Consider the following 20,278-nt stretch of genomic DNA (forward strand, 5'->3'; position numbering starts at 1 on the left):
GTTCATGCAACCCAAGACGATGTTTCCAGCATCCACATGCCACATTTTTATTAATCGGGGACGTGCAGATCATGTCATGTCGTATTTTTAAAACAAGTAGCATTGACACAATACAATGTCAATGCAAATAAAGAAGATGATACATGCTAACCAGATTAAACTCGAACAAAAGCGAAAGAATAATGCACTTCTTATAATTATGATAAACAAACACATATAGAATTATCTTGACACTAGTGTTAGACTTGAATTCAACGAAAACATCATGCGTTGTTTGTGCCTATAGTGAATACCTTTGGAAATACAAACCTATACGGGGCTAAACCAAATCAAACGAAACCAAAGTATCTCCCATTTCCAAAAATCCATTACCCAACATGAAATCAAGGGCTAATGTAGATGAACAGTCACTTTGAAATGGCATTGTCAAATTGCATCATTTACCGCTGTGCGCAATTTATCGATCAATGCCATTGCCTTCTGCTTCAAACCATGTTGAAATCCGACACAAAATGCACACGATAAATTTAGAACTCGTTTAGAGTTGCTTATGTAGAGAATATTTTTGCTCATAAACGTTTCTAGTAAAAGTGTTTTCATTATAAACAAGCTCGCATTTTCATTAAATTCAAGTGCTTCTTAAAGAAGCATCTAATATTATCTCACAAGTGCTTCTTGAAGAAGCATCTATTATCATCTCACAAATGCTTTTCTAGGAAGCGCATCTACGATGAGGAAGCTCTTTTTGACATTTTCTACCATACAGAGGTGGCCAACGTCACAATACGGTTTAGTCCTTGCAATACCAATCTCAAACAAACAGGCCCCTAAAATTATAAATGGGCTTTTCCCAATTTGAATAAAGATTTTGGGAAAATTTGATAATCAGACGGGCCGACGGCATTCTCAACGTTATCTGCGCTGGGAACTTAGGAAGGGAATAAGGGATCGTAATTTCTGGATTGCGCGTACGGCCAAAGTTCGACCGTTACTTACGTTACCGTCCTCAAAAAGTTAAAAATTAAAAGAAGCAAGTTACACTTTGAAGCAAAAAGTTTAGTGCATTTAGCAGTTTGGTGCTTGTACTTTAGAAATTTGACCAAAACAACTTTTAATGCTACAAATTGTCCCACGTTGCCTCATTTTAAACTTTTACTTAATAGCTATTTTCGGATCTAGGCCTCATTTGGTAGCTTTGACTGTAATGACTATTTCAGTCGGATATGATAAATAGTCATCGGATAGTACTAACTAAATTAATTAGGAGTTTTGTGTAATATCAGACTAATGACTATATTATTTATACTATAGCAGACATGAATTCAACGTAATTATCTAAAAACCCAAATACTTTTCAAATCCTAATCTTCAAAATAAAAAGCAAATTAAAAAGGCCCAATTGAAGCAAAATCTAATTAAAATAATAATAAAATGGCCCAGATGAAAATTTTCCTAATTTCCAAGTTCCATCATCATTCTCAGCCAATATTCTAAAATAAACCCAGGTCAGATCAGAAATAGCAGCAAAAAATACCAATTCTAATTCGACGAGGAGAACCCAATTCGAATTCTCAACCAAGATTCCAAAATAAACCCATACTAGATTAGAAAACCCAATTCGAATTCAATTGTTGTGAATGAGTATGAAACTCTCTTTGTACGGTGCTTGGCGCAACGAGGAGAGAGCAATGAGAATAGTAGCGACGATGAGATAAGGCGATGAGGAGAATGGCGACGGCGAGAGAAGGTGACGGGAAGATCAATGTTGGTGAGAGAAGGAGACGGAGAGATCGATGTTGGCGAGAGGAGGCGATGGGGAGAACGAAGACGGTGAGAGGAGGTGTCGTGGAGAATGAAGTGTCAGAGAGAGGAAAGGGATCCACTCCTTTTGGAAAGGTCTATTAAGCAGGTGTATACCCTACTAAATAAGCAGACTGATTAAACTAATCCAGCGGCTATTTAATACGAGATGACTCCATAATATTAGTCCTATCCGGTCCCTTATACGACCTGTCAAACGAGGCCTAATAATGGTTGGCTATCCATAAGTAGGAGGGATTTTTTAATGAACCAGGAATATAAGACTGTACGTCATATGTTATTACACAAGTGGAAAAAAGTTTTCTTTTTCAAGTGTTTCTTCACTTGTATAATGACATATAGCTATGTGCCCATATTGCGGGCACATTGAAAAATCTCTTATAAGAAAGATGGAATAAGTAATTGAGACTAAGTAATATTTTTTCTGAACAAACGATATTATTTACACTAAGGGGAAAGGGAGTGGGCTTAGCCTCACAGTGAGCTAGTAATGTTGTTCAAATTTGTTTTTGTCGAGAATTGAACATAAAATCTCTCACTTACAAGTAAAGAGAAATGCAACTATACTGTAATACTAAGTGGTAACTGAGACTAGATAATTGTAGCGGGGATATCAATGTAAATTGGTTTAAGAACATAATGATGATTTTACTGTAAGCCAACATTATTATCCATTTTAACAATTGACGGTCATCTTAACAAACAATAATAACCATAGTAATGGGAAATTAGTCGAGATGATCATTTTTCAAATTCGAAAATGATTCTCTTTTTAGGCACGTCATCGATATTTAATTGTTTTGTTGTCAATATTTGATTCAATTGTTCACTAATATCCAAACAAGTGCCTTTTGTAAGGAAAAAAAATTAGGTTATATATTTCATTTGCTATGCTCAAGGCAGTAGCAACCAATATAACCAACTAGCAATTGGTATAGTATTCCTTGAACATTTCTTTTTATAGGGTTCTAAGTTCCAATTAACACCTGACCACAATTAAAATCTTATCTTTAAAATTTGTGAAATTGCATAGACTTTTTGGGAAGGTACTTAAAATCTGAAATTGATGGTTAGTTTATCACGGATTCGTTGTCTCCGGTGGATTGAAATTTCTAAATCATTGTTTACCAACCAACTACATCGATTTGTCCCCGTTAACAATTTGGGTTAGTACATTACATCTTATCCATCGAAATCTGGCGACAACAAAGAGAGATGGTGCCGCTTCAAAGAGATGAGAAAAGTACGTGTTGCGATTGAACTCCATAAATGTGATAATGAAGAACGGGAGACGAGTCTCTATATCTAGAAGGTTAAAGTTTCTTTAAAAATGTTATTATCTAGTGTCTATATATGACGTCTATTAATTCATGTGTTATGAGTCTAGTATTCATTTAAGAGAAAAAAAATGGATCAACTAAGTGCTATGTCAAAAATAAAAGAGTTGACTTGACAATCGGATGTTAACAAAAAAACTTCACAATTAGATAATATGATCCACAAAAAAAGATAGATATATGGGGAAATTGTGTAATATTATGTTATGAATAATTTAAAAATATAAGGGCTTGTTTGGTCCGCAGAATGAACTTCTAAATATCTCATGTTCATTTATTTGGTGGGAGTGAAGGATCCTTAGCCTAGTACCCAGCAACGTGAAACAGAACAATTCAAGGCATGTGGGAACAAACTACTAGACCAAACTAATGAATGATACGATAGTGTTTTGTGTATGTATTCTTATATAGATTTACCACGAGTCTTAATAAATTTCAACGTGTACAATATTTCAATGTCACATCTCACATCACTTCCATGGAAAGTTGAAAAATATCATCTCTGCTCATAATCGCTTTTGGTAAAAGCTCTATATGTTGTCACACTAGAAGCGCTTTTAGCCTTTTACCCAATCTAAAAGCAGTCCCAAGCCAAGCATCCTTCAACAACCAAAACCTGAGATACTATTTTGGTGTATCTAGTACTTATGTTGATGGTTTATCACCTTGAAAATTGGTAAACTCCCAGTTGTGGGAGGCGAGTGTAAGAAGGAAACGGGAGGACTAGGTCGACTTAGATAATATCAAAATCTGTATGTGTATTAGTTAGCAAGAAACTACATAATTCGATCGAGGCACCCGTTGGTTTCGTCCGCTGCACGAAACAAGGGAAGAACCAGCTAGTAACTTTCACAAGTTAAAGTTGAAACTTGGTGTTTGCACATTTTTTACCATGCTTGGCTGAAGCAGATGCAGGAACAAAAGTATGTATATGAAAGAGCTAAGGTTCCTTTGATGCGAGGAAACTGAGGGCCTGTTTGGTAGCGGAATGCATTGGATTGTTTCGAGTTACCAATATGACAGATTATAACAAAATGAAGACGTTCGTGTGAGAAGTCCGAGTCACTTGGCTGCAAGGACATGATGCAAATTTCCAGTATTTGTTAGCTAATTCATGTATGAGTCCAACTGAATGTCATAATATAGGCAACATAATAATCTATATGTGTATGGTCAGCAAAGGAAACACGAAAATTCAATCAATCAAAGCCACCCGTTAATTCAACGCTGCAAAAAATCTGGGAAGAACAAGCTAGTAACTTTCACAAGTTTTAAGTTGAAAGCAGGTGCATTTTCTGCATTGTACCACGGTTGGTTAAAGCAGATGCAGGAAACAATTATGTATATGAAAGAGCTAACATCCGTCCGGCGCGAGGAATTTGAGGTCCCGTTTGGTTAGCGGAATGTAATGGATAGTTTCGTGGTACCAAAACGACATACCTATAACAACCGAAGACTATGTTGTTCTTGTGTATAGTCCAAGTCGCTTCGCTGCACCGAAATTTCCAATATGAGTTTCTTAATTTACATATGAATTTAATTGTATTACGAGTTTTGATGCAGCGTATGTAAGAGGTTCTGGAAAATATGTAAGGTGCAGCAAAAGCTGGGAGCAACTTCTGGGTATGTAAACCCTTTTGATAGGTGCAATTAGCAAGCCAGTGAGTGAGATAAGCAAAAAACTAAGAACTATTGTTCACCTACTGCATATTTTACATCAAATTTTGCTTTAATCTGGGGTAAAAATACAGTATTGTCCTCAGTTTTTGAAGGAGTAAACGGATAAGCAAGAAGTCGACCATGTCAAGTTACATAAGTTGCAAGTGGCATATGTGTCAATGTCCTACATGCTAGAGGAACATATGTACTTAGTTCTAAATCAACCCAATGACCATTTGATTTGGATTTCACTTGGATTTATGTTCCAAGATCACTTTTGACGTCACAGATTGTATAGATTTAGTGCTAATTTGTTAGGTCATTTGATTTTTTTACAAATAGGATACTTACCACATGTAATATGTCACACCTTTGCACAAAGAGTAAAAATTTTGTGCAACTTCATCCATGTTCCGATCCACTTTGCTACACCCGAATCCGGTCAGATTTTTGTGATTCTTGAACCGGCGCGTTCCTTAACTACGTTTGTATCGAGTGAGGTGAAAAAATCCGGGTTAGGTTCCGAGCATTCTTCGAAAATCGCTTGAGACAACAATAACATCATTATAAACCCTAATCCTGACCATTGGGGCTTCAAATCCGAATAAATCCCAAACCCGTAATCGGAAAAACACGAAAAAACACTCGTCGGAAAGCTAAGATAGTTTCCTACAAGGTGAAAAAAATTTCACTCAAATCCATCAAGTGAATCTCAACTTGTGATCAAATCAGTTGAGCACAAAAGCACACCCAAAGCAAGAATGAGCACCTCATTTTCCAAACCCAGCCATTTACACCTCTCCCACCCAGAGCATCCACAACCGTCCACCACGGTTCATCCAAAGGCCCACATTCAAACTTCCTCAAAGGCAGCGATCCGCGTGCTGGGGCACTCGACCAATCAGCGCTGAGCCTTCGGATATCGTCCCTCACGCACTTGACTATTTAAACCGTCCAATTTCCGTCATCTTCTCACACAACGAAACTACCGGTGAATCAACACACGCACATTGCCTGGTCGATCCAGATCTCTCTCTCTCTTCCCTCTTTCAAATTTCAGTCCTCCTCCCCCTTCCCCTTCATTTCCAAACCCTAACCCTAGCTTTTGAATTCGATACCATGGCGTCCGAAGAAGCAACCGTGGCCGTCGCGATCGAGACGGTCGAGAATCCTCCTCCCGAGCCGGTCACCGCCGAGACGGCGGACGACAAACCGGCAGACAATCCCGGTAAGGCCAGCAAGGCCAAGGAGCCCAAAGCGAAGAAGGCACCTGCTCCGAGGAAGCCGAGAGCCGCCCCCGCTCACCCTCCGTACGAAGAGGTAATGCATTTTCTGGAATTTTCTAGAATTCGAATCCTCAATTTCTCGATTCGTGTGCTGCAAGTTTTGGGAATTTAGGGTTTACGATCTGATTTTTCCGGTTCGATTTTGTCTCTGCAGATGGTTAAGGACGCAATTGTGGCTTTGAAGGAGAGGACTGGTTCGAGCCAGTACGCGATCACTAAGTTCATCGAGGAGAAGCACAAGCAGCTGCCGCCCAACTTCAAGAAGCTTCTGCTCTTCCATTTGAAGAAGCTTGTGAGTTCCGATAAGATCGTCAAGGTCAAAAACTCCTACAAGCTCCCGCCTGTGAGGTCCTCGGTGCCGAAGCCTTCTTCTCCGGTGAAGAAGAAGCCGGCCGCTAAGCCGAAGGCAAAAGCTCCTGCTGCGAAGCCTAAGGGAGGGAAAAAGCCAGCTGCCAAAGCTCCGGCCAAACCAAAGGCTGCTGCCGCTGCCAAGCCTAAGGCGAAACCGAAGGCAAAGCCCGCAGCTAAGCCAAAAGCTGCTGCTACGAAGCCCAAAGCGGCTGCTCCGGTTAAGTCTAAGCCTGCTGCCAAACCTAAACCCGCCACCAAGCCTAAATCCGCGGCCGCCAAGCCAAAAGCTGCTGCTGCCAAGCCCAAGGCGGCTGCTCCGAAGCCGAAGCCAAAGGAGAAGCCAGCCAAGGTGTCGAGGACGCTGACACGGTCGTCTCCCGGAAGGAAAGCTCCGACCCCCCGGCCTGCCCCTAAGAAAGCGTCGACTCCGAAGAAGGCTCCGGCGCGGAGCGTGAAGTCGCCGGCGAGGAAAGCTCCAGCTCGCAGAGGAAAGAAGTGAGAGCGTTTAGAGAGGAAGAGAGTCTAGTTGGTCTGTAGGGGTAGTCTTGTAAATCTCTCCGTCTCTGCAGTTACGAAAAAGGAATATAAAATCCGGAATTTATTTTATATTTTCCATTTTGGAGTAATTTTCTGCCTGAAAATCGGTCTGTTTATTTTTGTCTAGGGTTTTGTGGGGGAGAGTTTGGGAATGGATTGTAACGAAGTACAGTACATTTGAGTTGATGAATTAGAGAAGATGAAGAGTTTTCGTGTTCCCCCCTGCGCATTTTAGCATTATTCTGCATGTTCCAATTGCGTGAACGATCCAAAAAGGAAGCGACGGCGTTTCGTAGACGCTAGCCTGCTTCTCGTCCAAGCTTGGTAAACTCCCAAACCATCTGTGTGCGTAGATTTCAATTCATACTTATGGAAATTTAGAAAAAACCCCAATGCTCATAACAATATCAGGTTCAGGTAATTTGGTTTTCATTACTTGTGTTTGGTTCTCCTCTTCCCAATTTCGATTGTTCGTTAACTGTTTTTTGGATCTTGGCTCCTCTAATATCGCTTGTATATAGAAAAAATTGTGATATTTAATTATGAAATCTTTCTTAGATGTCGGGGTTTGGATAGATGAGGTTTCTTATGTTTACAGATATCGGCAAAGTAGACTGTGTAAGCCCGTTGATAAGATTGTAGAAACAAATAAGGCAAGAGAAATCTTTTGATATGTGGCCGAGATTCGGAGATAAATGATGTGAATAAGTAGGGTTCGGGAGTCAGTGCTACATCGTAGACATGGAACAAGTTCATTACACGAGAGGATTGTTGGATCATACTGGAAATACAACAACTGAATCAAACCATACCCGATTTGTTGAGGCTAAACACGTGATTTGGTCGATTGGGGGTAGAAGAACCCAGGTCATTGAGTTACAAGTTATAACTCACAAAAGGTTGTAAATCAGAGGTATTTTAGGATACCTCATTTGCTTTTTAGGATTGGGAGGAGTTGAATTGGATTGCTGCCAGTCTCGAACCCAGAATTACCCGGATTGTGAACGTAGCACAAAACCATGCTAAGAAGCCATGTAAAAACACAGCTCAGGTGGCTCTGCCAAGTAGGATTTCCACAATGTAACCGGTGTAGTTGCAGTACAAGTCTTTCCTTTAGTCACGTCGTTACTGAGGAATGCGTCTAGTTTAGCTGAAACAAGGAGGCAACTGGGTTTCAAATTGATTCAGATGTGCATGCTGATACGTCCCATCTACTTCGGAGTATATTGCGTTATCTTGGTACACTGGTGTTTTTGGGCACCTTTCTCTTGAAAACACTCTGTAAGTTGATGCTCAATCTTGTTTTCTTGCATATAGGAAGAATGAGGGATGCGAGATCAGAAAAGAAAATACTGAGAGCTGGTGCTCATTTTACCATCACCCATTTGCTCTGATTTTGGGAACTTTTGGAAGTAATACATTTATTTTCGATCATGGTAGCAACTTGAAATGAACAGAATACATAGCTTCCTTACTGATTATGATACTATAAGCCCAAGAAGTTGAGATGCGCAAAACATGAAACGTGTTCAGTGTGAGCTGAGCATTACCTTGCCTGCCTGCTACACCAGGTGAGAAATTACAAAGATTTAGCCTGAGGAGGGATTATAACCTAGATGTGAATCTCCTAGGCGGTTTCCATTTCTCATATGCTGTTTCTGGTAATTTATTTCTCAAAACTCTGTTCCAGTCTCCATGTTGTTTTCAGTTGCCTTTTCTGGTCCATGTTTCCCTTTTCTGCTTATCGTTCCATTTTCAGCATCGTGATTACATTTATATACTTGTGAATGTAATGCCATGCAAAAATTACCTTCTTTCGTTATTCTGTTTGCTCACCTTACACAACTGAGACATAGGTTAAAGAAATCATTCTATCTAGGAACCAGGAGTTTCTACCTGAACTTAGGCTATTCGTATATCTATGCTAGTTTTCAACTACAACAAACGCTTGATAGTTACATCCCAGGTTTGTAAATTACACAAAACCTAGAGCAACTGGAGAACTTGTTTGGTGGAAATAAGATTCAGAACAACTTGAGAAGAGAAACACTGAGAATCGTCTAAAGGATTGCATCAACGTTTGGCATTAAGTTGTTGGATGCACTTCATGCGCATATGTGGATATGTTCTTATGCTGCTGGATTCACAAGCTACTCAAGAGATGTGAAAGGAACCATTGGACTTACGAAACAACAATGCCAAAGGAAAGGAGTTATTGCTGATGAGTCGACGACCAAGGAGTAGAGAAACACAGGCAGGCATGTCTTTTACCATTTTTTATTTATTTAAAGGTTAACCATGTTTACTACTGATCTTGTCTTGAGAGATCTCTGTCTTCACCTCTCATTTATGTATCATTTTCTCCCCTTTTTATTTCTGAACTTTTATTTACCTGACGGAGTGCAGGTTTTGAACCTCAATTCCAGGCTAAGCATGGCATGTAGCTGACTGATATCAGGCAGGCAGGTATTCATTCTTTGTCATCTATACGTTGATTTTTTGGGTTGACGCTTTAGATGCATGGTCCTAGCTTAGAAAATCCCTTTTATTCCTATGACTTGTGATAGAGTGGGGGAAGAATCAGCGTAACAAAAAGTAATGAACAATGGCTCAGAAGATATGAATGTTTTTGCTCAGATTGTTTCTTTCTCCTCAGGTGTTCGTTGTGTAATGTTTAAGTCAAGTTGGCTCCCCAGTGTCAACTCCATAATACCGTCTGGAGTGGAATTTATTTGGCGGTGAGCTGGGGATCTGTGGATATAACCAAGACAGGTAATATTTGGCAGTTACAAAGTTATAGATTATACAGGATATATATTACTGTCTGAATGCTGAACTCTTAACTGGTATTCTGGGACTTCCCATTCTGTATTGTTCGTGTGACATTTAAAGAACTCATTTGTTCTTACCATAAAATACATAACTCATCTAACACTTAAAATTCATCATTACCAGATTCCATTCTTTCATTTTTTCCTTACGAGGTTTTGCTTTTATGTTTATGTTGTGCGTAAGTTTATGTTTCAAAACAAGAAAATTTACGGAACAAGGAAACATGTTTTCTAAACTGACCTAATGAAGTTCATACAACGAAAATAATTCAGTTATCAATCTCATAGCCTTCATATCACTTTCTGTATATCTTAGGAGTAAGCTCCTCACTTTTGGTACAACACAGACAAAAAGCTCCTCATCTTTGGTACAATGCAGACAAAATATTCATTGGTTGCAAATATGGAAAACTTCCGATGCTTTGTCCAGTCTACGTCTTCTGAGCTGTGAAGATAAGAGGTTTAATACGCTACTTGGCTGGTTCCGTTGTTTTATTGTTTCAATCTTTCAACTTTCTGGATGGAGTACTTCAGCTCCTTTTGAATGTTTAATCTTGAAGGCGATAAGACAATGTCCTTCCAGACTGACCCGGTTTTACAAGCTGGGTTAGGGTGCTTGTAAAGTTCGTATATGGAATTTGCCATGTCATTTAACCTGCCCACCCTTTTTAAGCAGTCGATTTCGTCTGGATCCACAAGCAATGTTCTGTCTTTGTCTTTCCATCCTATCAACTTCACAAAAATTACTATCTTAGTATCACGTTTTTGATGTTTAGACTGCTATATAAGCGCACTATCTTTAATATCCATGATTGACTAATTATATCATTCTATACATCTTGAGTTCAGGTGTTGGGCCAGGCTCATCAGACATGTTTTAAGGTTCAGGGTGCAACGGCTATGATTTCCGAGGCTAGGAGACATAAAAATCTAAGGCATCCAAGGAAATGTAAGTTTGTACTGTTATGTTATCTGAACTTTAACCAAGAAAGTCCGTCCTTATTGAGCTTGGTTATGAGAAGGTCTGCGGGTTCATCTTACTGGAAAGGAAGATAAACGAAAAGAAGGGATGGCAGGCGTACCTTAGGCGGGCCTTCCAATGCATTCGTGCAATATAGTCTCGCGTTGTCAACCAGTTGGCAATACGTTAGAAATGAATTTGCAAATCTCTTGTGGGATTTCAATTGTGAGTTTACTCGCACCGCTCTTCTAACCATGATAGCTCTCCTGTTGTCATTCAGAATGCCCACTTTCATGCATCAAGGTTGATTGTTGCTACAGATTTTAGAGCGAAACGAAAAAAATGTAAGAAAAAGGAGATATCTTTGACTAGTAATGTTACCTTATGCCTCTTATAACAGCTAGATAAGCATCACACACGACTCCAACGAGCTCTATCCTGTATGGTTTTCTCTTTCTGCCTCCTACTTGTTCTGGTTCTTCATCATCAAGTCGTTCCCAATAGTTTTCAGTGACAGTTCCATCCTCATTCACCCTGTAACCAGGTCCCATGCGGTAACGGCGGCGATGAACATTTCTGGCCATTGTTATTGTCTGTACAACAAAGGGCACCCAAGAGAGTGTGCCGTCCATGATGACATCCCGCCCTTCATTAAGCGCTGTGACGAGGAGGGATGATGCTGCGTCCGTAGATGATTGGTGTACCTGTTTAGTATAGTTTTATCAGTTTTTGAGTAAATTCTGCTTGTTGAGTGCATCTAAAGTTTCACTGCAGCATTCTAACCGAGACAGGAAAAGGAGACGCAGAAAGTAGAGAATATAATTGGGCAGTGTTCTTAGTTGTGAAGGATCAACTCTTCATCCAGATCAATCATAGAGGTGCACTGTAATCAGCTGCCCCTTCAGGTAATATATATCAGCTATAAAAGGCTATGCAGTGAATACTTCTGTATGTCAGTTAACGGGTTACTCTATGCTATTTGCAGGGATCTTCTGGGAAAAGTGTGGTGCTGCTTGATGAGTCCATATTATACCATATGTTTTACTCTAATCTTAGTATTAATTTATTGGTTATTTTGTCATATCATTTTCTATGAATTGCAACTTGAAGGTGAAATTTTTGTATCTTAGTTAGTTGTGTCCAAGTCTTTAGTTGTTAGTTTTTATTTTTGTTTTTGAGTTTTGTTTTGCTTGAGGACAAGCAAAAAATTAAGTTTGGGGGTATTTGATGAGTCCATATTATACCATATACTTTACCCTAATCTTAGTATTAATTTATTGATTATTTTGGTACAATTTTGATACTTTGTTATGTATTTTCAATGTAGGATATTAGATTTCCTCTGGAGCAAAAAGTGATCAAACGGATGAATTTTAAAGTGATTCCAATTGGAGGATGTTCGTGAGTCTTTCAAGATGATTGTTTCAAAATTCCAGATTTTTCTACTAAACTGTTTGACTGTGGCAATAAAATTAAGACCTAGCGCGCAACTTTCCCAGATTGATGTTTCTGGACGTTTTGGGCATTTTGGAGATCAAGATAGCATATTTTGAGGAAGATTCCTTCTGAAGATTTGTAGGGGACGTCTCAAGCTTTAAAAAGAGATCTTTTGGGACCAAATTGAAGTTGATTTGGTCGATCAAAAGTCTGATTTTCTGATAAGTCTAAATTTTAGTTCAAATAGAAAACCTTTTATTTTATGTTTTAATATTTTATTATGTTTCATAGTTTTATTCTAAAGATCTGTTAGGGTTTTATTTTGTAGTAGCATAAATAAAAATGTTTAGCCATTAGGGTTAAAAAGAAGAGGGGGACGCACGCATTAATTGGGAGAACACACTACTTTTGTATTTTCAAGGTGTTTTCTACCTATATTTTTAATAATATTTTGTTTTATAATTGTTCGTAACTGATTTCTGTTTTCTAGGGCGATACCTTGAGCCTTAGCATGAATATGTAGTTTTTATTTAGTTGCTTATGATATTATGCATGCATACTTTGAATTATTAATCACTATGCTTAAACTCTTTATATCTTAATGTTTAGCTACCATTGGGATGCTTAGATAAGTAATCGGATGCAATTTGATCGGAATACCACCGGGGAATTGAGTATTGCTTCTTGTGCTTGATAGTTGTAATTTCATTTAGGATGAATACCACGTCTTAGGGGTTGCATGGTTTTTCAAAAGGTTTTCACAAAGCATAATGAGTTATGCATGTTTATATTTGATCTGAATACTACATACGGATTGAATGTTTGATATACGTTATAGCTTGAATACCACGAGTAGAAGATGCATTAGAAAAACCTAACTTTCAAAGTTGCATGGGTAATTCATAAGTAATTGGTAAATTTACATAGAATTGTTAAGGAGATGGTAGAATGCTAGGCTTTTACAATTTGGTTTTCAAAACGCTTTCCTTTGTTTTCTTTGCTTTACTAATCTCTTTAACCATTTTAATTAAATTCGTTTTTATTATTTTTAAATTCAAAATCAACCTTTTTCAATCTTTGTTTTCAAATGATTAGCTAAGAATTAGTTTAAATACAAATTATTCATTCAATCTCTGCGGAAACGACTTACTTGAGTCGTTTATACTACAACTACCTTGTTATTTTGCTAGTATTTTATGTGTTTTTAACCTTATTTTGCAGGTGGTAAAAATCCTGCTGGCGTGCTGCAAAGTTAGAGAGAGAGAGAGTTGATATATATACCAGTTCAGCGGTTTGAAGCATGTCATCATGATGGCCTCTGGAGCTGAGAGCTCTGTATATGACATCTGATTCTTTGAAGGCATCTGCCTCAATCACTACTGCATTCCCCGCTGCTCCAGCCCAGAACGGTCTGTAACACATTTCATCCATAAAGATTGCGTTAGCTTCTCACTGCTTTGATTTTCGTTTTCTTTTCAGTCAAACTATGATGGCTGAATTTGGAAATATTACTTGTCAGTAATTCGTTACGCTTCTGATTTCCTTGATAATATGATTAGTAAATCATAAATTTTAGTAATGGTTATGATCCAAATATAGAATGAGGCTTCAAAGCTGTTCCAAAAGAAGTTGGTTTTATGTAGAATTTTCCTTACTCTTTGAGAATGTCCTTTAACACAGTGCTCTTCCCTGCTCCCATTCCACCTCCCATGAGGAGTAGGACCGGACTTCTATCAGCGTGAGCCACCGGAGCCATCACCTCTGTACACGTCGAGTCATCTGGCGCTGCGAGTCCCATTGCCTTCATCTCTTCCACTAAGGTAGTGAAAACTCTAGCCACCTTCAAATTTTTCGTCACTCTCTCGAATCTCTGTTCTCTATATCATAATTGCGGTTAATTAGTATTCCTAGAAACTTCAATTTTAGCATATCAACTGTCATTCTTATTAACGCGCGCGCACGCACTACGAAAAAAAGTTAATTTCCCACCTGGTTGCTGCCATGACAATGTTCTTGAGCTTCTTTCTAGGCTCATTATCACAGCTCAAGATCTGAAATTTCATAAATTGTTGTTAGTTTCGGTTTCACGAATAAATAAATCATAGGGATTCTACCTTGTATGGCTAAATTACGAAACAAATGCATCACGAACACAATCACAGTATCATTCATATATTTTGTTGTTGATCCTAATCACCTGAGTAATCATCAGATCACCTTGGCTCCAGTGAAATGCAAAATAACTGAGAATGCATCTCTCAAACTCCTCGACAAGTTTCACGAAGAGCGAATCTGCATCCGGTTCACTAGCAAAGAAGTTGTAGATGTCCTCCTCAAACCCCTCAAATTTTCTAATGTATTCAGTGGCTAACTTGCAGAGCTGCGGACATTCTCTTCTGTCTTTAAATCCCAGCTGCCTGGCTGCATCCACAACGCCGAAAACATTCAACCACAAAACACACCTTGCAGATCGCAAAGGCCATGAAAAACAAGCGGACGATCACGTAATCATTACCTACGTAGTGGGGGAACCTCTCGAGCTTCTGATGAACGCGGACTGAGTCGGAAACCTTGAGGCGGGGGACGATCTTGTGATCCTTGTGGTTTCGGAGGCGGTAATGAAGGGCGGCGGCGACGATGATACCGATGGAGGAGGCTACAAGGATGTGAGGGAAGGTGTGATCTGAAGAAAAGGGAGAGGTGACGGGGAATGAAAATTGCGAGAGGTTTTTGCATGAAGGGTGGAAGCAAAGAGCGACGGAAGAGGCCAATATCAAGAGGGTGACTAGTATTGTTCCATGATATTTCTCACCTTTCTGCATGTCTCTTACAAATTCCAGGAAAACTGCTAAGATTTGAAGAACGAATGTATGAATTTTATTTTTTTTGCTTCCTTTTTTTTTTGTTTTTGTTTTTGTTTGATTTGGATCGTGAAAAGATGAGAAGGGGAATTTGGGATATGCATCTGGTTTTTTGTGGGTGCAGGTTAATCGTGATAGTTTGTTGTTTGTTATTGAGTGGTGACACGTGTATATTGCTAGTAAAATTAACTTGTTAGTCAAACAGTGATAATGTTATAACATCATTGATTATTTTTCAAATCACAAAAATACCCTTTATTAATGTAGATTAATCATTTGCGCTTGATGAGCCAATCTCCATCTCCATCTCCACCATATAAAAATCTCTTTTTATTAAAATACACAGAAATATATTGGCTCATCAAAATACCCTTTATATCATCAAAACACCCTTCATTAATATAGATTAAATCATCAATGTAGATTAATGATTTTATATCTTCTCTAACCCTCTTCATCTCCCTTCCAAGTCTTTTTTGCTTTTCATCCTGATGTAACATTAATCATTTGTACCTTGATGAGCCAATTTGGGCAATTTTGGGTATGTCAAAATGATTAATTTTGTTTAATATTAATCAATGAATTAGCTTAAATTGGGGTTTTTGAGATTTGAGAGTTTTGATTGATTTCTGAATGTCGCCTTGGTGGCCACCTCTGTATTACTCACTTCTCTCTCTTTTCTTGGCCTATGTAGCTGATTGGCATGTCGCAACTCTTAATGTTGTTAGTTGTTGGTTGTTAATTGTGATTTTTTTTTTATAAAATCCTTTCACTATTGAAATTTGGCTTCAAAGTTCAGCCCAACTCAATTTTGGATTGTGGGTTCATGCTTGGGCACAGTAGACTTGTAGTTAATTCTATTGAAATGATCATGCAACCTCTGGAGCATCTGGCCTATGACTGCACACTTAATTTGTGTGGATAGTTGGAGTTATGGTTGAAGATATGTTGAATTAATTCTGTAAAAATGGTTGAAGACGAGTTGAACTGATTATGCAAAAATGGTCGAGGACTGGTTGAATCGATTCAGCAAAATGGTCGACGACATGTTGAATTGATTCTGCAAAAATGGTCGAAGACGGGTTGAATTGATTATGCAAAAATGGTCGAAGTCAAGTGAACTGATTTTGTGAAAATGGTCAAAGACGGGTGGAACTAATTTTGCAAAAAGGGTCGAAGACGGGTTGAATTGATTCTGCAAAAATTGTTGAAGACGGGTTGAACTGATTATGCAAAAAAAGGTCCAGAACTGATTGAACTGATTATAGTAATAAATGATACAAACTTATTCTACGTATAGTTTCAAAATCGATTCTGCATAAATAGTCGATGATTGGTTGAACTTATGGCACATATTAATTTTGGTGGAGTTGAGTTCTATTAAAAGTCTAAAATCTTAGAGGTATGGTTGATATTTTAAAACATTGTTTTCATGTTTTTGGGCTAGACTTTAATTGTTTTTGTATTTTTGTCTCTTTGACATGTTTAAAAATTAGTAGAGTTTTTTAAAATATAGTAAAAGTTTTTGTCTCTATATATAAAACTTCATCTTTTTTTTTAGTAATTATACATTCCCCACTTTTAAGAATTTCAAACATTCACTTTTTTTGTTCCAAAAAAAAAAAAAATCCAATTTTTTGCTTACGTGAATTACATCAAATTCAAATTTGTTGTATTTAAGTTTAAATTTTTTGTCATAATTTACATTTAGAAAGATTTAGAGTATTATCTTGTAAAAAATTGAAAAAATACGTGCACTTAAATTTAATGCATTCATTTTACGTTAAATTTGTCCATACCTTTTACATTAACTGGTAAAGTTTGCAAGTGACAAATTTTCAATGAGACCTTCACATTATTACACCTCATCGGTTCAGCTCTTATCAAGAGCGTGACATTGTAAAAACTTTTAATAAAAGTATCTGATCTATTAAAATAGAATAAAAAGATAATGTAGTCTTCTATTATAAAATAAAATCATAAACCGTAATATAATTTCACACAATAATCTCTCTTTAACTTTTCAGTTTTTCATATATATATATATATATATATTTTTACTATTATTATTTAATTTTTTATAAAGAGTTTTAACGAAATAGTACCGGTACTGTTCACTTTTACCGAAATGACATTTTTACTTTAAAAAGTCACTCTTGATACTATTAACTTACAACATTTTTTTGTCATTTTGATTAAAACTCAAAATTTTCCAACTATTTTCATTAGTTTTTTTTTTAAAATTTTAAATTTTAAATTTTATTATTATTTATCTTTGTGCAAGCAGCAAGCTTATATAAACCTAAGTTGTTTAGCTGCTAAAACGCACCAACTCCACAAAAACGAAGCAGCATTTGCTGAAGCTCTTCTGCTTTCAACCGCTCCGATGAGCTCCCCGGTAGCTACTTCAAAATCCAAGCTATCATCTTTCTTCACAAACCCACAAAAACCCACATCCCCAAATCCCAAAACTCCAACCAAGCTTTCACCTTTCTTTGTCCCGACGAACCAATCCTCACAACCCATTTCTCCAAATCCAAAATCTCCACCAAAAACCCCAATTCCCAATCTCCCAATCCAAACCCCACTTCAGAAATTCCTCGAATGCAACTGCAAGTCGGGTAATTTCACTCTCTATGAAGCTCTGGAATATTTTAGTCACATGATTCGAATGCAACCCACTCCTCCAATTTCTTCATTCAATCTTTTATTCAGTGGACTTGCAAAAAGTAAGCATTTCTCTCAAGTTTTTCCACTTTACAATGCAATAATATCAGCTGGGTTGGTGCCAAATTTCATTACTCTTAATGTTTTGCTTAATTGCTGCTGTATTGCGAATCGGGTTCGCGATGGTTTTGTGGTTATGGGGAGTCTTTTTAGGAGGGGATTTCTACCAAGCACTGTGAGTTATACTTGTTTGGTTAAAGGGTTGTGTAGGGAGGATAAAATTTTTGAGGCAACAAGGTTGTTTGAGAAAATGGTAAAGTTGGGGTGCCATCCTAATGAGTTTACTTTTAGTACATTGATTAAAGGGTTGTGTCGAACGGGCAACGTGAACGTTGCGCTTAGGTTGCATGAAGGAATGGCTAATGGAAGTGGTGCTTATAGTGTTGGTTGTAGGCCGAATGTGTTTACTTATGGGATCATCATTGACGGGCTGTGTAAAGCCGGGTTGGTAGATAAGGCGAAAGAACTTTTCGTAGAAATGAAAGGTAGAGGGATTGTTCCTGATGTGAATGTATATAGTTCTTTGATACACGGTCTGTATTACAATGAGAAATGGGAAGCAGCGAAAGCTATGTTAAATGAGATGGTGGATCAGGGTGTCCAGCCTAATTTGGTAACATTCAATGTGTTGATAGGAGTAATTTGCAGAAGGGGAAATGTGAAAGAAAGTAGTGACTTGTTAAAATTGATGATTCGTAGAGGCATAGATCCGGATATATTTACCTACTGCATTTTGATTGACGGCTTGTGTTTGGTGGGTAGGCTTAATGAAGCAAGAGAACTCTTTCATTCTATCCCAAGCAGAGGTTGTGAACCTGATGCCATTAGCTACAATGTGTTGATCAATGGATACTGCAAACATAAGAAGATACTGGAAGCTACCAATTTTTACAAGGAAATGATTAACAAAGGCGTTCGGCCAACAATAATAACATATAATGCCTTATTAACTGGTCTTTTTCAGATGGGTAAAGTTCAGGATGCACAAGAATTGTTTAGTGAGATACCAACTCAGAATCTGTTACCAAATTCAACTACATATACAATATTCATGGACGGGCTTTGCAAAAACAATTGCCTAACAGAGGCGATGGAAATTTTCCATACTTTAGAAAATAGCAACTTCAAGCTTGGAGTTGAAATGTATGGCTGCCTTATTGATGGGTTATGTAAATCAGGAAAGCTTGAAAGTGCTTGGGACCTATTCCACAAAATGTCAAATAGAGGCCTGGTGCCGACTGTTGTAACATATTCCATGATGATCCATGGGCTCTGTATAGATGGGCAACTGGAAAAGGCAAATGATTTGTTTTTAGAAATGGAAGGGAAGGGGTGTGCTCCAAACATCATCACTTATAATATCCTCATGCGTGGTTTCTGCCAAAATGATGACTCGGCAAAAGTGGTTGAACTTCTCCACAAGATGGCAGAAAGAAATCTGTCACCAGATGCCTCTACAGTCTCCATTGTCATAGACCTACTGTTGAAGGATGAAAAGTATCGTAAATGTCTGGACTTGCTTCCAACATTTCCTGCCACTAGCCGGTGCAAGATGACATGGTAAGTTTAAAGTCTCTCGCATGATTTTTCACTCATTACTCCTAATCAGAAAGTCTTGTGATTCTATTCACACATTCAAACAGAAGTTTCAAGATGTGAAGGTGCATTGCCATGGTCTTAAACTCAAAGCAAAAACTTCAGTGGTGGGGTGACTGGGTTTGTATGAGGGCAGATCACATGGATGGTGTAATGATGGATTGAAGATGCATTCAACTGCAGTGCTTGTGCAACTCCTCTGAATCAAGGTTGCAAAGAAAGAAGACCTAGTGCAGCATGCTTGTGCGTGTCAAAGTTGCATTTTTCACCTGGTATTGCAGATTATGACGTGGTGTTACTGTTCTATGAATGTCATTCCAGTGTTAATCTTTTGTAGAGAGAACATGGTCCGCAGAGCATGTAGTAACCAGTCCTGTTCTACTTCACAGTTTTGTAATACAGGTACTAAACTTCTTTGTATTTCATGAAAACCTTAAATTTTGTGAAATATTCATGTTGAGAATTCAATAACATAATTGCAAACTATTATTCACTATAATTTTCTGCTGCAATACATTACGAGCCTTTTGTTCTCCTTCCTTTTGATGGTCACAAAATCTTTTCCATTCTTCATAGAACAAAAAAAATAAAAACATCTAACCCCCATGTCAGAAGAGCTGAATTGAAATGGTTTTAGAGTCTGGCCTTACTAGTTGTTCTATGAGGGTCAAATTGTGAGAGTTTATTTGTGAACGTTTGTCTATATTTTTTACCCCGTAGAATACTTTCCTTTATTTGAGCCATATTCTAATATAAGGGAGATTCGAGCTTGGGTGCAAAGCGGAGACTGCTCTAGCCTCTAGCCAACTTGGCTACACCCAGGTCAGCATACTTATACAAGACTTTAGCATTGTACAGTGTAATACTAATAAAA

General features: G+C 38.0%; 3 protein-coding genes and 1 long non-coding RNA gene across 4 annotated transcripts; 3 read left to right on the forward strand and 1 right to left on the reverse strand.

The window, feature by feature from the left end:
- The first annotated feature begins 5,808 nt into the window (after nucleotides 1-5,808).
- LOC137725534 (histone H1-like) lies at nucleotides 5,809-7,209 on the forward strand. The gene is made up of 2 exons (XM_068464259.1): nucleotides 5,809-6,137; nucleotides 6,258-7,209. The coding sequence occupies exons 1-2, from the start codon at nucleotides 5,937-5,939 to the stop codon at nucleotides 6,951-6,953; spliced, it is 897 nt and encodes a 298-aa protein (XP_068320360.1). The 5' UTR covers nucleotides 5,809-5,936; the 3' UTR covers nucleotides 6,954-7,209.
- Nucleotides 7,210-9,397: 2,188 nt separating this feature from the next.
- LOC137726154 (uncharacterized) lies at nucleotides 9,398-10,891 on the forward strand. Its single transcript, XR_011067600.1, has 3 exons — nucleotides 9,398-9,457; nucleotides 9,648-9,763; nucleotides 10,672-10,891. It is a non-coding gene; the product is annotated as an uncharacterized lncRNA (long non-coding RNA).
- LOC137726152 (calmodulin calcium-dependent NAD kinase-like) lies at nucleotides 10,055-15,174 on the reverse strand. Its single transcript, XM_068465032.1, has 8 exons — nucleotides 14,736-15,174; nucleotides 14,418-14,641; nucleotides 14,210-14,271; nucleotides 13,876-14,097; nucleotides 13,502-13,631; nucleotides 11,165-11,487; nucleotides 10,905-11,049; nucleotides 10,055-10,554 (listed from the first exon to the last, which is right to left on the reverse strand). The coding sequence occupies exons 1-8, from the start codon at nucleotides 15,040-15,042 to the stop codon at nucleotides 10,315-10,317; spliced, it is 1,653 nt and encodes a 550-aa protein (XP_068321133.1). The 5' UTR covers nucleotides 15,043-15,174; the 3' UTR covers nucleotides 10,055-10,314.
- Nucleotides 15,175-17,408: 2,234 nt separating this feature from the next.
- On the forward strand, nucleotides 17,409-20,107 carry LOC137726195 (putative pentatricopeptide repeat-containing protein At1g12700, mitochondrial). The gene is made up of 2 exons (XM_068465079.1): nucleotides 17,409-19,368; nucleotides 19,452-20,107. Coding segments are annotated over exons 1-2 (1,902 nt in total). The 5' UTR covers nucleotides 17,409-17,467; the 3' UTR covers nucleotides 19,453-20,107.
- Nucleotides 20,108-20,278: the final 171 nt, after the last annotated feature.

Source organism: Pyrus communis, chromosome 2 (genome assembly GCF_963583255.1).
Source record: "Pyrus communis chromosome 2, drPyrComm1.1, whole genome shotgun sequence".
Taxonomy (NCBI): Eukaryota; Viridiplantae; Streptophyta; class Magnoliopsida; order Rosales; family Rosaceae; genus Pyrus; species Pyrus communis.

Bases quoted from the DNA above. Each gene is read 5' to 3' on its own strand.
- LOC137725534 (XM_068464259.1), top strand. From the start codon at position 5,937: ATGGCGTCCGAAGAAGCAACCGTGGCCGTCGCGATCGAGACGGTCGAG. The intron at 6,138-6,257 runs GTAATGCATTTT...TTGTCTCTGCAG, and splicing joins CTCACCCTCCGTACGAAGAG to ATGGTTAAGGACGCAATTGT.
- LOC137726152 (XM_068465032.1), bottom strand. From the start codon at position 15,042: ATGCAGAAAGGTGAGAAATATCATGGAACAATACTAGTCACCCTCTTG. The intron at 14,272-14,417 runs GTGATTAGGATC...ATGAAATTTCAG, and splicing joins GTGATCTGATGATTACTCAG to ATCTTGAGCTGTGATAATGA. The intron at 11,488-13,501 runs GTATATATATCA...TATACTAAACAG, and splicing joins TGCTTCAAACCGCTGAACTG to GTACACCAATCATCTACGGA.
- LOC137726195 (XM_068465079.1), top strand. From the start codon at position 17,468: ATGAGCTCCCCGGTAGCTACTTCAAAATCCAAGCTATCATCTTTCTTC.